The sequence below is a fragment of the Haemaphysalis longicornis genome, unplaced genomic scaffold, assembly GCF_048455015.1.
Source record: "Haemaphysalis longicornis isolate Haplotype H1 unplaced genomic scaffold, Haemaphysalis longicornis Haplotype H1 scaffold_8, whole genome shotgun sequence".
NCBI classification, from domain to species: Eukaryota; Metazoa; Arthropoda; class Arachnida; order Ixodida; family Ixodidae; genus Haemaphysalis; species Haemaphysalis longicornis.
In genome coordinates, this window is record NW_027526445.1 from 39956316 (window position 1) to 39972471 (window position 16156).

The 16156-nt window shown below is 46.7% G+C and overlaps 1 protein-coding gene across 2 annotated transcripts in view; it reads left to right on the forward strand.

Moving 5' to 3' along the window:
• LOC144148196 (mialostatin-like) overlaps positions 1 to 16156 on the forward strand; it is a 58151-nt gene that overhangs the window by 31734 nt on the left and 10261 nt on the right. Inside the window, exons 1-2 of one of the 2 annotated variants that reach the window (XM_077679782.1) lie at positions 7413 to 7650; positions 10767 to 11084. In XM_077679782.1, coding sequence (XP_077535908.1) covers positions 10785 to 11084 — 300 coding nt within the window. In that variant the 5' untranslated portion in view covers positions 7413 to 7650; positions 10767 to 10784. Of the gene's footprint in view, positions 1 to 7412; positions 7651 to 10766; positions 11085 to 16156 lie in introns of those variants that run through there. The other variant, XM_077679781.1, reaches the window with a different exon arrangement.

Consider the following 16156-nt stretch of genomic DNA (forward strand, 5'->3'; position numbering starts at 1 on the left):
GCGTAGCCCAGACTGAGCTAAAGTTTGTAGAGTGAGAGGTTTGCCCTCTGCCTGCCAGTGAACATGTTCTTGCGCAACTTGCCGGAACTGAGTATTTCTCCAAAGTCGACGCCAATTCAGCATTTTGGCAGCTTGAGCTTGCGAAAGAGTCTCGAAGCATATCCACGTTCATAAAGCGCAGGTACCGGTTCAACAGACCACCTTTCGGAATCAGTTCAAAACCTGAATTCTACAGGAAGACGTCAGTTTTTGGATAGCCTGGAGGGCATCGTGTGTAAGATGGATGATGTCCTGATCTACAGCAGGACACAATTAGAGCACAACGCCCGTCTGACAGCGGTTCTGGAAAGGTTACAGAAACATAGCGTCACGTTAACAGTGTGAAGTGCGAGTTCAATGTAGAAAGGGTAAAGTTCCTGGGACACATCGTTGAAAACCAAGGAATCCATGCTGACCCTTCAAAAGTTAAGGCTATTATTGACATGAGACTACAATCAAATACTCAACAACTGAGAAGGTTTCTCAGAATGTCAAACTACCTGATGAAGTTTGTCCCGAACATGTCAGAAATAGCTCACCCAGGAACGCTCTTCTACAGGCGAAAAGCGAGTGGGTATGGACCTTAGCGAAACAGAAAAGCTACGACCTGTTGAAGAAAAAGCTGCCTGAAAGTCCAGTTCTATCAGTATTCGACCCGGAGAACATGACTGTAGTTTGGTTCGGGTTAGGTGCAGTTCTGCGACAGAAGCAGAAAAATGGCGTCTATCGACCTGTACCGTACGCATCCCGTAGCCTGTCAGAGACCGAAAGGAGGTACGCTCAGATTGAGAAAGAACGCCTTGCTGTTACTTGGGCTAGTGAGAAGTTTTAGGAGTGTGTCACTGGCTTACAGTTTACCCTTGAAACGGACCACAAGCCGTTAGTTCCGATTTTCATGTCGAAACATTCGTCGGACATCAGGCCCAGGCTACAAAGGCTAAAATGCAGATGATGCGTTTTTCCTATAAAATGACACATGACCCGGGCAAGGAACTTGTTGCTGCTTACGCTCTGTCTTGACAGCCGCTACCACACCAAGATACTACTGAGCTTGAAGAAGTTGCATGCTAAGTTAGAAGCGTAATTGCCAATCTTCAATCAACTGACAACAGGCTTGAGGAAATTCGACAAGAGCAAGAGGCAGACCCAATTGCAGCAAATTGAGCAGCTACTACAATGTTGGATGTCCAGACCGCAAAGAGCTCCCTTTCGAATGTAACGAATATTGGCAGCACAGATCACACCTAGCTGTTCAAGATGGCTATACGCGTTAATAACGCCCATTCGGAATGAGTTTCACAATCTACTACCAACATGTTCGGGTGTTACGCACAAGATGTAAGCTCTTTTACGCCAACGTCGTCTTGAAAAATTATGATGCGTAATGTATCACGGAGACCAGGTTACCTCACCACATTGTTTCTGCCGGCTACCTTACGGTTGAATACGCAGTTTTTCTAATGACCGAAATTATGTTGCGACAAGGCAAAAAAAAATTATGGCAGCGGAGACCTCATTGTTTTGGAAAACATTTTTCTGTATAGGGAATGCCAATTGGTTGAGGTGAAAGTCAAAGACGTGAAAAAACGTTATCCGTCGCCTGTACTATTTACATCCGACTCTTCGATATTGTTCGTTTGCATCTGCTCTACAGAGTTTAGATGAGAAATTAAAACCGGAAAACTACAAAATTCTTTTCTTTGCCGACTTCAATGTGACTCGCTCTTGGTTTCGCCCCGCAGAAAATGTCAGTGGAAAGTCCAAAGCAGCTCCCCTGTTTAATTTCTTTTCTTTCAACGACATCCACCCTGCTGTCTTGCATTTAAACACTGCTGGAAATGTTCAAGACACTGTATTTACAAACTGGAGCTCAGTCGACGTTGATGAATTCCCCGATCCTATTGTGGCTGTTGATGCGTGGAATCCTCCTTTTGCAGTTACGGTTCATGTATCCATGCAACCTGAAAGGGGCGCCACCATTCCTAGACACGGCTTTGCTAGCGGTGATTACACGTCTCTCTACCAATCTATCGGCAATAATAACTGGTCCTCGTTGTACAACGCGCCATGTGTTGACGTAGCCGTCATTGACCTCACCAAAATTGTGCAAAACGGTATAGACCAGCACATCCCAAAGCAGAAAAATCGCTCCACTAAATTTCCCTTTTGGCTAAGTCACGAGCTTCGAGGCGCGCTTCAGAAAAAAAACGTAATTTCCTCCGCTTGTTTAATGCCCACAATGATCCGTCTGCTCTCGCAAGCTTCAAGGAATGGTGGTCATTAACGAAAACGTTTCTTGCCCGGGATAAAAAGACCTTCCCCCACTACGCTAAATCCTCTCTCAGCAAACTCCCATCATGGGCTCCGGCAGTATATTAAGTTCCGCACACGTCACGCACACGATAGCATAACTATTCCTGACAGTGACAGGTTTGTGTCTGACCCGGAAGGCGTTTGTGAAATTTTCGCACGTTATTTTTCTTCGACCTACTCAATGTCTTCTTACAGCGGCACTGAACTGTGCTTCCAGTCTCATTGGCCAGTACTGCCAATCCCGAACATTACCCACAATGATGTCGTCTCCGTTATTCGCAAACTCCCCTCAACTAAGTCAGCTGGCTGCGACCGAATTCTCTGCTCCATCGTGAAATGCGGTTGTGTTGTCCCTACACATCCGCCCTGTCGCATTATACGAGGGTCACTTGTTAAGCAACATGTTACAGCAGACTATAACTAAGACGCTATCGTCCCTTTGCACAGGTCCTCAAGAGCCACTACCCCCGAAAACTATAGGCCAATCTCCCCGTTGTCTTCGTTTTCCAAAGTCTTCGAGAATGTCAAGCATCGTTACCTTCTAGCAGCAATGCTCCCACTAATTCATACGAACCAACACGGCTTCATGCACGGAAGGTCAGTAGAATCAAATCTGAGTTGTTTTCTACGCAACATCGGCCCTCCAGTGCTCTTTCGTTAACAGGTAGATACATTGTATTTGGACTGTAGCAAGGCCTTCGCCGCTGTTAATCATGACTTACTGCTTTGCAAATTGTCGGCATACGGTCAATAAACTGAGTTCTGCGATTGGTTAGGCTGTTATATATAAGGCAGGTTCAATTGCGTCTGTTATGAAGGCGTCACCTCCCGGCCTTTCGCGATGATATCATGGGTACCTCAAGGCTCGACACTGGGCCCTCTTCTCTTTTAACATTTTCGTTAATGACATCCACCCTGTTATTAGGCACTGTTGGCTCTCTCAGTATGTCGATGATATGAAGCGCTATCAAGCTGTTTCCTCTCCGGACGAACGCGTACTGCTGCAAAGTGACATCAAGGCAGTTTCGGCATGGTGCGACAGCAACTACTTAAAGCTCAATTTCTCAAAACTATCGTGATAACGTAAGCTCGTAATACTGCTGCGCTCAATTTCCCTACTTAGTGTTACCGTAATCCGCGCAACTGTAGTGCGTGATTTAGGTGTAATAATGCACGAAAAAGTGGTTTTTAGGTCACCCGTGAAACACCTGACAAACGCTTGTCTCCAAACTCTTAGCGTGATTTCCCGGGCCACCAGTGAATTCACCGACCGATTATGCTTTGTCTGGTTTACCGCGCCCTAGTTTTACCGAATCTCGACTTTTCCAGCACAATTTGGAGTCGTTGGAGCCATTCGTGGTCTCTTCGTCTAGGAAGGATTCAGAAGCGCTTCTTCACAACCGTATTTTATTGTTACTCACCAGTGAGCCAACATCTGCACGGTGGGCTTCTCAAGCTTCTGAATGTCGATGAGCTATTAGGCATTCCAGGCATGACCTGGTTTTTCTTTTTAATTGCATTCATTCGAAGTTTGACTGTCCTTGCTTTGTAAGCTCTGTTCACCTGCGAGTGCCAAGCAGACCACTGCGGCCGCATGGCTGCTTTCACGTTCATCGAACACGGAGCCTGGTACCAGCTAACCGATACCAACATTGCTATATTAGTGTTTTTATCTTCCATTAACATTTTTTTGCAATGACACAGTTCTTGAAAAAATTGACATTTTGAATGCCCGTGTTGTAGAGAGGTTGACAATGCACTTTTCTTTCGCTTGTATGTGTTTCTGCGACAAAAGCACCACCTTGCTTGTGCTTGTTTGTGTTGATTAGGGCAACCTCTTTAAACGAGCTCCGAGCTATTTTTGTTCAGAAAATTTTTTCGCTTCTTTGATCACTCTCCTTCTTTACATATATCTACCGGTTTATATTTACTGATTTTCGGTTTTTTTCCCTTCCTATACGTTGTCCTTTCTTCGCATTCAATTATTGTGCCCCGAGAAAACTTTTGAGCTCTTGGTGAACACTTCAAATAAATAAATAAATAAATAAATAAATAAATAAATAAATAAATAAATAAATAAATAAATAAATAAATAAATAAATAAATAAACATTATTTCTTCTACAGTTCCTCCCCTCTTGGGGAGAGTAATAAGCACCGGTGCCTGTAAGGCCGAATGCGCAGCTCAGAGAAAGATATTTTTAAAGAAATGTTGAGTAAATCGCGGAAAGTATAAATGCGCGAAATCTGCTATTTGAATCAAAACGGAACGACTCGAGGAATGTTGCTCAAAAACTGTTCTCAAGACGTCTTCCTGTTGAGCAACAAATACATTGCTGGTACTGGTCTTTCAAATCTTTGAGTCCGCCGCCGCATCACCAGCCTTTGTTTGCTACACAAGTTTTTCTACAGCCCTCTTAATCAACCACCCTACATCGTCCCACCGACGCGCATATTTCACCGCACTGCCCACCCGTATCTAATTGCCCGTCCACATGCTCGCACTACTACTTTTTCTGCCTCTTTTTTCCCCCGTGTAGCAGTGGACTGGAATAGCCTTCCCTGTGACGTTCCGGCCATCACGTGTTCATCAACATTTAAAAAGAAGGTCACCACGCATATTTCCATTTGACGACCTGTGTACATTTATCTGTAACCCACCCCTTATGTAATACCCCCTACATGGGGGTCTTTAAAGTATTAAAGGGATATGATGTGATGTGATTGCTACCAGGGACCAGGGAGTCATACTTAAAGGGCGTATAAATCAACTTTTTGGTACAGCTGTAAGTGTGTATCTAGAAGACACTGCAACAATGAGTCGATTTTTGTAGTTAATTCTATCTATATTGAATGGATCTTCAAGACGATTTGTATTTTTTGGGTAGATAATTTGTTCATACCATCATACAGGGCTTCCGCGTGCAAGCTACCTATTAAAGCGAAGATTTATTGTCCTCACTGGCCCCTTAGAACGCTAATACACGCTGCAGGAATGCCAACTTTTTCTGACGAAGATGATGAATGATCGTGGTTGATGTGAAATAAAAAAAATTAAGCCTTCCACTAAATGTCAAAGCTGTCGGAAGTGCAGGGCAGTGATTGGCCATAATGGGCTCTAACGCTGTTATCCTCGCACTGCTACTTCCCCATCACGCTGTTCGCCCCCCTGTCTTACTCCTCTCTTGATGAATTCAATGGAGGTTTATTAATGCAATTCGAATATCCGCCTTCGAAGTTCTCGCGTGCGCCCTGCGTGGAACAGCGCATGCGGGAATTTTATTTAGTCCTTTTGTTCCATTCCGCGCATGCTTTATTGCGCAGTTTAAAACGTGGCATTTTTTCTTGTGCTAGCACTTTTTTGCGCTTACTATCGTAAAAGCCAACAAAGGGACCGTTCCCAACTAAATGAACGCGGGGGCTGCCGGGTGGTTATATGTATTTTGCCTCAATTGTTGTTCGCCTTTTTCGAGTGCAGTGAATCTGTGCGACTTTCTTTCTGTTTCTTCTTGTAGTTGCTCTTTATTTTCATTTCTCCTGAATAACTGTTGTTGAGCGTCTTTTTCGCACATTTCTTGTGAAGTGCTGCATGAACTTTGCGTTGTTTGCTTTGTAGCTGGGAAACGCTTTCCGATTGTTCTTTATAGCGCGAATTCTTCTTTATAGGCCTCCAGAGAACAACCACTAGCGTTTTTCTTATGTACTTCTGTGTCTTTACTACCAGCATACGTAGTCTGTGCTACATTTTTGCTGCTTTGTTACTTGTATTTTTTTCCTAAGCCCACTCCCCTCTTAATTGCCTGCGCGATTGAGGGTACTTGAAATAAATAAAGAAATTGTACCTGCAGCTTTGTTTGCACTAAACAACGAGGAGATGTATGAGAAGCGACAGCGGTTGACGAGTTAAGAGCGGTTATGACCATATAAGCCACTTGTTTTTCGAACTTTGTGTGGGACGCCATTACAACAGTACGCTGTGGGGCGAGCTATGACAAGGCGAGCTCCTAAAGGGTTCCGCATTTAAAAATGTTTCCCGTGGTAGGAAACGAACCTGCGTCCCTCGAGTTATGAAGCTGGCGTCCATCTTATTGCTCCATTTCTACATGATCCAAGCGGTTGGGAAAACTCAGACGACAACCGTAGAATCTTTCGCGAGAAGAATGTGGTAGCTCTGCGTGCCGTGTGAGGTTTAAGACGTACGGCCTAACGTCACATCTTGGGTTATAAACCCTAATTCCGGCGCCCACTCAAAAAAATTGCTCACTGAACGTCAGGCAGCACGCACCCGTTCCAGGTTACCCAAACCCAAACGTCAGGTCTACGGGGTGCACTCACGAGAGTTGCTGTATATGGTATTTTATAAAAGTTGTGCATGCCTCCAGAGTACCACATACTCGCAATCTGAGATTAGCTAACCCAAGTGTCCTTCAGGAGAAAGCTTCACGTTCAACCATCGTCGTCGTTAGATGGAGGGGTGCATGACTTTAATTATGGCAATATACTGGCATTACCGTTTTGTTTTTTGTTGGTGGTTCCTGTCGCAAGCTCTACCAGCACCCCTGCTATTGAACCAAAGTTTAAATTACCGTGGTAATCAGATGCTGATTCTCCGGTTCTCCTTGCACCCAAGATTGATACGCCATCGAGCGCAATGCTTTTCTTGTGCTTCTGGAGAGGGAGCTGTATGATCCCCTTTACAGTGTTGGGAAACGAAACCGTGCTAAGAAAAAAATTGAGCTAAATAATTGCAAATACGAAATACCTCCATTGGTTTTCGTACACGGCCTGTACGGGTGCTTGAAGTTTTGCCAAGCAACTGATTCCTCGCTGAAATCGCGAAAAGATTTAAGCAATGCCGGACGGAAACACGCCACTTCGTGTGATATGAGGAGACAACGACATAACTGTCTCATTTTGCCGTTCCTCGTCAGTTTATCGCGCTTTCGTCTCGCCTGCCTTTCTCCATCCTCCATCTCCTGATACGGAGCAGTGTGCGATACCCAAAACCAAGAAATATCTGTAAGCTCCGCTGTCGTGCTAGAAACTTCTCGCGCGTAAAAAAACAGTGAAAAGGACAGCCTGTATATTTAGCGGGTGAAGGCGGCGCTACTTAAGTTCCTAGCAGTCGCGTAACCCTTCGCAGGAGTTTGGCACTGTCAAAGCGACGCCTTGCTATTCCGCCTCCGCATTTTGGGCGTCTTACTCGACTGCTTTCGTCCACCGAAAGAGCGGTACCTTCCGCACCAATCTTCTGGTTCGCCATTCCTGCTTTCCACTCGTCGATCTCTTCACTCCACCGGTAAGTCCGATAGGTGCCGAGAAGGGCTGTTCTTCGTTAGTATACAAACGATGTGAATTGGCGTTCTGCTTGTTTTGTAAGTGGCTGGGTAATGAAGGCGACCCGGTTTAATGATCGCATACTGGAAAAAGCCAAATTCGATTGCGGACTTTTGATACTGAAGAAATGTTATAAGGTCGACTTAACTGGATGGTAGCTGAATTTACTGTATTGGTGGCCTATGACGGAACATTCTCCGTCTGCCGAGATATTGGTTTCATCTAGTGCCAGTGTTCTGTGTAAGCGTCTGCCCTGTGAGCGTCGTAGCTACTGAAGGCAGCAAACGTTCTTAAGCATCTGAACATTTCGTTCATCGGAAGAAGGCAAACCCGTGGTGTTTTCTTGGGGCTTTAATATAAAATAGCCAAAGACCCTCGCGTAACATTAGCTTTGTCAAACGTATTACAAAAAAAATTAGAAAAAAAGGAACTCAGCCAATCAGTACACTAAGCTTAAAGGGGCACTGAAGTGAATTTGTCGAGCTCTTATTTTCGCTTGCAGTGCGTAGACTGGCTAAAAAAACGCTTTTCATCGTTTCTCCCGCCGATAAGGCGCACTTTATTTTCTGTCGTAACATTTTCTGTCCTCTGTGACCCAAACCATGGAGGAAAGAAGACGCTAGGAGGGGCCCTGACGTCACGTTTGTAAAGCCGCACACATCATGTCGATGAGGCGGCTGAGCCCATACCTCTTTTCCATTCTCCTCTGCTTTTTCCGGTTTAGTAACAGCTTCGCGGTACGGACGGCTCGTGAAAGTGTACCCAGAACACAGGAACAGTGTTTGGGTCAGTACAGCGCGTCAGGCTTTGTGCGCTACCTCTCAGCGTAATTTAATTTCACTTCACGTGGAGAAATGGCTGCACTGGTTCGCAATATTCCTCACTGTTGCTTGCCGGGTTGCCGGTCGCACTCGCGGTTGCGCCTAGCGGACGTCACGTTTCACCGGCAGACCGATAAAGATGGAAAACCACTGCGCGGAATCCAAGAGATATCCCCGCAAGAGAACGGCAACTATGCTCACTGACAACGCCAATTATTAACCATTGGATGTTACCTTAAAAACACATAAGACCGCAAAGGAAACGGCAGTAGAAGAAGCGTTGCAAAAACAGCCGTAAAGCACAGATTGCAGGCGACGACGGCGCCGTTGCGACTGCGCTGTGTTGCAAGTGTAGCGAGGTAGCCATACTCAAGGAAAGCGCCGTAAAAATTTTTCCTTCACAATTTGCCCGATTTAGCCGCCGCAGCCGTAAAAGACTAACAACAGTGTCGATTGGCTCATTTAAAATGACGTCACTTCCTCCCCATTATTTGCAATGCATTGGGATGCTAGGTGCCTCTCCTGAGTATTGTTTCCTCCATGACACAAAAGAAGACAAACTATCATGCGTGGCTTGCGGCGGCCGCACCAACTAAAGGAGTGACGTCAATACAACGTGTTACATGATTAAACGATGTGAACGATTAGAATTCAAACCAGTTTCATTTTCGGCTCTGTGAAACAACATGCTTGGCAACCAATGTTATCGTTGGCTGAGATTTCTTGATATATCTGTAATTCACCTACCGCGCTACTGGTATGTTGTCGGCAGTGAAATGCGTCTGATAAGCCTACAAGCACGTCTTGGAACCTTAACAATCTGTAGCCTAGGCGTACCATGGGGGCTAAGGCTATCCCTGTGTCACCGCAGAGGCTCAAATGTGATGCGCTTTTCCCGAAACTTTCAAGCTTGCCTTACTCGTGCCTCTATCGTAAGAGGCCTGTTCGCATCAGGCAGGGGTCGGCTGATTCGCGACTGTGCCCGCAAGCAGTCGATGCTTATGGCAAACCCACGCCAATGATAACTCGTCTGCACGCCAGTGTGAGTCTGCACGCGTTCTGCGAACTCGCTCCTAGAGCATTGCACGTTACAGCACAAAAATGATGAATCCAATGCAGAATCATTGCCTAGAAACAACCAAATCAACTTCAAAAAGAAACACCCAAACATGCACTATCGGGGATCTGAACTTGCGCATTGCAGAATAATATACATAGGGCACCAGGCCACTCGGAAATAAGGCAGCGCTGCCTGTTGCGGAAGTATAAAATATAGAAAGTATAGCGAGTTTACATTTTCATTTAGTTTCAGCCTTTCAAGCGGTTTCGGTGCTCATTTCTTCAATAGCGCTCGTGCAGTAAGAATCCCCCAAATTTCCACGATGATTCATTTATAGCGACTGCATTCCTTATGCAGAACAGCACGTGCAGATATGTGGTCCTGCTAGTGACCGCTGTGCTAGTTCACCCAGCGGAGAAAGTGCTTCGCGCTCCCTGTTTTTTCGATGACAGATAAAGTGTTCGGTGTATGTTAATTCATTATTACCCATATTAATTTCGCTACTCTTCTTCCGCTTTTAATTGGCCCAAGGTTTCCATACTGGTGTACCAGACAGCGAAGCGTCACATGTGCACCTGTGTGGACCGACTTGGACTTAGATCTTGATGCAGTCTACAAACTAAGCAATGAAAACCACATTCGTCCGGACACAAAGGTGCCGTGGCTTAGTTTTACTGAGCGAACGAATTGCGACAGCCCGCCAGTGGCTGACCGACTAACGGCTGGGCCGACTGATTCTGTCCGAGAGTCGGCGACACATGCAGTATTGCAGTCAAGCTTAGCCATGTTGTGTTGGCATCATACGAAATTTCTCATAAAATCGGCATGGAGGATGCAGAGAGGAGGACAGAATATTAGAGCTGATTTGTCGTCTGAATAAAGTCGCATAAAGGGAGCGAGAGTGGTCGAAACATGGCCCAGAGACTCCAGACTACAGTATGCACTAGCAGTGCCGCAATGTTTACAAATCAATTTAGAGTTTCTTTAAGACCAGTAAGCTACGTTAACATACAGTGGGTAGGGGCAACTTGGTAAAGGTTTTATTATGCCAGATGGAGATGTTTCCCATTCACATATAAAATTTATCGTTCACAACGTAAGTTATTTAAACGTGTCATTAGAAAGTTACAAATAGAGAGAAAAGGTAATAATGACTGATAATTATGTTTGCGGGGTGCGGGCATTTACCTTTTTCAGCTTACCAAGGACGTAGCCATGGCTCTGTCGAATGCTGCTGTCTTCACTCTTGCTGTCATGGTTTTCGCATTACTCCTGGGTTGCTTTGCCGAGCCTAGACTTGGAGATTGGGAAAGGCAGAACGACACCTCCGATCCGCCTTACCCCGTATTCACCTTCTCCCCCGTCCCCGAGCCGCCTAGACTTGGAGGTTGGCAAAGGCAGAACGACACCTCTCATCCGATCTACCAAGAGTTGGCCCACTTCGCCGTCGCCAAGCAGGTCCAAGGACTGGAATTCTTTGACACAGTGCTTGAGGTCACCGAGGTCGAAACGCAGGTAGGCTAAGCACTCAGTGCTCTTCAATGTAGGCCCTTGATGAAATAGCGTTTGAGCAGTCAATTTGCCCAAAAAAGCTTTCCATAATACAGGTATTATGTATACATACGGCAAAGTAGAGCAGAATAGGCCCAGATGCCCACAAGATTGAGTCATTGCGTAGTGGGTGTTGCATGGATTGTGGAAACAATTTTGTGCAACGGCATCTTTGTAGCTAGCTCTAACAACTGTGATGGTACAGACCTACGGTGTTGTGCATGGATAGTCTTGTGGTAGTGCATGCGGAAAAAAACGTAGGTGTCTCAATATAAGCATGTCAGTTACAAATGTCACACTGACTGGATTTATGTTCCAGATAACTTCTAAATGCAACATCATCCTGGTCAATGCTTCACAAAGCATTTTTTCTTACTTGTTTTTCGAGCTATACTTTTATGTTAACAACATATTTCTGACGTGTAATTGCAACCCTCTTCAAAATATGTTGGAGAGTATGAACACGTTATTCCGATAGTTTTTGCTTCTTATTGAGTGATTTTTTTTTGGTTAGTTTGTCCTCCTGCCAGGTAACACGTAACGTTCCATCTAAAAAATTACTGGCATGTGTACCCAGTGGCTTAGCTCCGGACTACCTTCAGTAGCTCGTGGCCTACCTTAAGTGCGCCTTTTCCCAAACAAAGTCAGACTACGACGGCTGCGTACCATAAATACCAGCTTGCATGCGTAGTTCGCGAGAAATTGGTAAAGAAGTAAAGAATGAAGCGTTTTCTGGGAGCAACAATGATCCGCGCGCACGCCTTCCGCCCGGACGCGGCCGTGACCACACGCTGTCTGCGCCCTGGCCGTCGCGCGATGCGGCCAGCGTTGGCACTGTAGGAAAGCGGAGCCGTGGACTCGGTGAGGCGATGTGGCTCTCCTACATTTATTGGACCACTGACGACAGACGTCCAACCTCATAAACTGCTGATGTCGCAATCAGAGGAGCGCGTTCCTGAAACTCGACGCCAACGTCACCATCGACGCCGTAAGCACCACTCAAGAAAGCGAGTTTCGCCACTGGCACTTCTTCGGCGCACATCGACGAGGCGTCAGTGCCGTTTTGCCAAACAACGTCTTGCATGCCGGCTACGACCAGCGTTTCCGGGATGTGGGTGACTTGCTGAAGCCGCTGTCACCCTAGGCGTCGTCCTGCGGTTGCACTTAGAGCATGCGCAACGATGTCGCACCAGACACCGTGCTCAAACCGTGACCTCCGAGAGTACAAGCCTCCTCGTACCGGCACACGAACGCCAGTGTACACGCGTCGCAAGAGGCTGGTCGTGGAACGCCCGTTCTACCGGCCCCGCCAAGTTTGCACTGTGGCCGCGGTTCGTGCCTCTTTCACTTCAGGTCTACTACACAGTACACCAGTTCGTCCCACTTTGCACTCCCAGCCAAGGCCACCTGAGGCCAATCAACGCTCCGGAAGCCCACAACGGATTGACCAGGACTGCTTTCTTAAGTTACCCACGATTTGACCTGGACTGTCTAAGGACCTACCATGGACATATTTAGTTAATTATCTGTACATAGCTTGTACTTATCTTTCAGTCTTAACCCGCCCTGCGCTAGGGGGGGAGCCCTGTAGTGGCGGCAGCTTTACCCGCTAACAGCGCCACTATCATCATCACCCCTGCATCCCACAATCATCATCAGCAGCGGTGCTTGCCGGTCTGCGTGATCAGTGCCACGCCCCGCGAGAGAAGATCAAATTCGACCGAATGCCTGGGTGGTCGCTTGCCATCGCCGCCCCCACTCCAGTTCCGGCCGGGCCTTGCGCACCCCAATAAATGTAGGAGAGCCACATCGCCTATCCGAGTCCACGGCTCCGCTTTCCTACAGTACCATGGGCTGCATCCGCGCATAGTACGATGGTGGTAGCTGCGGCTACAGTTTGTCGCCGCTTGCCTGAATGCAACCAATCGGGCAAACGAAGCTAAAAATGCGATAAAGTGGATGATACTGTCGAGAAAATTTACACAACGAATAGTCATTCGCGGCCGTAGGGCAAGCGGCGATGAAATATCGGCCACGATGTTAAGCCTAACGTTCTCTATGGGGAACGGCCGCCGACAGAGCTAGATGATCCGAGCGCTTCGAAGCTGGCGCCACGGGTAAAGAGCCATTGGTGAAAGAGTCTACTCTCCCGCTCACTTGCCGTACGCACATTGGCGCGTCGAGAGCCAGCGTCGTTCGCAGGAACCTAGCGTGCTTCGAAAATGATGCCTTTGATAAGGGCGCCTCAAGAAAGGTTTCTGAAACGCGCAGCGGCGTTTTTTAATTCTGATTCTTTTCGGACACTTACGAAAGGCTTCTTCGAGGCATAAGCAAGATTTGATTTCTGAATAATAAGAGGGTTTTATTCGCTTGCTGTGAAAGGATAGGGAAGCAGGTTACTTTGCGTCCCCTTGAAATTTCCGGTCAGTTAAATAATTAAATTCGTTCCTCTCACCTAGCGTAACAAATGTGGAACGACTCAGTTAACATCGTTTTCACCATTGAACTTATCCTATTTCATACTCTCGTCATATCCGCAAATACCGAATGCTTTCTTACCCTCTCAGGGAAGGGGCGTTCAAATCACACAGAAATATAAATTATCGAAGAGGAACTCTGGAGTTAAAAATTTTACTCAGGCGACCCCTTTTTGCTTTAATTACCCCAATCTTATTGTGATGAACAATTAGAATTACTCAACCAAGGCGGATTAGCTGGGTTTCTTCTAAATTGGGAAGTCGCGCCATATCAAATGAGAATGAAAAGGTGGCTACGATGATAATGCACGCTCGAAGGAAATAATTGTTGCAATAAAATATTTCATCCATACACCCACAGAGTAGGTCGCGTGTAGCTTGCATACGTAGAAACATGACGAATCATGGGAAGACGAATGGTTGCACGTCCCAGCAATAAATCCAGTCTCTTTGGAATCATTGTGGGGCAATTGTTGATCAATTTTCTCTCGCTCTACAAACAGAGACACTCCTCCCGTTAAGCGGTGGTCCCGGGTTCGAATCCTGGAAAAATACGTATTTTTCTTCAAATGCGAAGTTTCTGAGAAAGCTGTATAGCTTTCCTTTGTAGCCGTTTGGCTGCATTGGGTGGATGTCAAACTTTCCTTCACAGCGAAAGCGCATACAAAGTCGTCGTTTATAACGGAGAGGGTGGGGATCGCAGCGGTGAACAGGGTGACAGGTAAAGGTACCGTGCGATCGGAAAACGTAGGTGTTCAATGCGCACTCTCTCGCAGAGGACGAAATTATTGTTGAAATCGCATTCTGCGCGTCCTTAATTACGGCGCCGAGCAGCGTAATTGTAGATGCGGTAGCTGCCGCTACGAAGGCAGACAACTCTCAGCCCCTTGCAGAGATCCCATCTTTTGCTCGGCAAAGTTGGTTTTTCGCGTTCAATTGCGGCAAAACCTATGTCTGCGATGCCATGCACGTATCGGGTCCGAAACGAACACGCTTTCTGAATGATGACCGGTGTCAATGCTCGAGAGAAATAATATCTGCTCATTATGTGGGCCTAAACCCTGGGTCACTCCTATGTCATGTGGTAAAGAACTTCGCGAGTCATCAACCTTCGCAGAATGTAATCGGTCCTAACTTTGTTCGTCCACAAGAAGGAAAGTAGGACCTCCACTAATCACCCGTTTTGTTTGCACGGGACGAAGGACGAACTACAAACCGTAGTGACAAATATATCACTCCGACCTATTCAGTCATGTGTCCATTTTACGGGGTTAGCTTTAAGAATACCCGACACGGGGCACCTTGAGCAAACTTGGTGACGGTATTGGCGACACCGCGGACCCCGAGCCCCCATACTCACGCTGTAACCGACCATGGTAATGAGTGTTAAAGTGAAGAGTACACACCTCAAACGGTGGCCGTGGAGCCCAGCTCAAGCTCCGGCGGATGGGCTCTCTGTCTGTTTACCGGGCAGGGAGCTCCGGGACCTCTCTAGCTAACACGGTAAGGCTCAAGAAGAAAGTACGCCCAATCCCTGCTGCTGTATACTATTCTGCTGTATACTGTAGCGTATGGTATATTCTAACCCCCCCCCCCCCCCCCCAACCAAACGATCTAGCCCTGAAAAGGGCTCGCACCGAAGTGATTGCTTTCCCACCACTTCCTGCTCAATTGTTTACAAGACTTGACAACTTCCCTCGTGTTCTGATAATACAGTCCGTTGAGAAAGATGCGCAAATCTCCAGTAATTCAATCTTTTTGGTAGCTAAGTTCATAGAGAATGTAGTTGGTGCGAAGTACAAGGCGAAGAAGCTAACATCAGGTGACATTCTCGTCGAAGTGCAAACCAAAGAACAATCCAATGAACTCTTGAGTCAGACTGAGATGCATGATATCAAAGTATCTGTCACTCCACACCGAAGCTTAAACAGCTCGAAAGATGCAATGTCTGAACCTGACCTCTTCAAAGAGACCGATTCTGACATCATAGATGGCACGCCTGACCAAGGGATTGCTGCAGTCAGGAGTATAATGAAAATGCGGGATGGAAATTAAATGCCCACGAAGCATATGATTCTAACTTTTGATCGTAACAGTCTTCCTCAGTAAGTCGCTGCATGATTCTTGCATTGCGAAGTTCGACAATATATCCCCAACCCACGTCGATGCTTCAAGTTCTTGAAGTATGGGCACAGTACAACCTCCTGCCGCGGACGTCTGATGTTCCCCAAGTGTGCAGCGAACGATCACCCGTCCGAAAACTGTACATCTCTTGAGCTGAAATGTCCCAACTGTGAACACATGCACACAGCGTACTCCAGAAAATTTAAAAAGTTCAAAGCAGAAAAAGAAATAATCAATCTCAAGGTAGCACAAAACATCTTATACCAGGAAGCAAGGAGAAAACATGCCATGTATGCCAACGTGGCTCGCCGGGGGGTGATGCCGCGTCTGGTGTTGGTAGCGACCAAGTACAGCAGTGCTGACTTGGTCCCGTCCTCGCCCCCCGCTGTGCTGCCCTCTGCAGCCCAAAGCGTCGTCACACTTCCTGTGACTGCA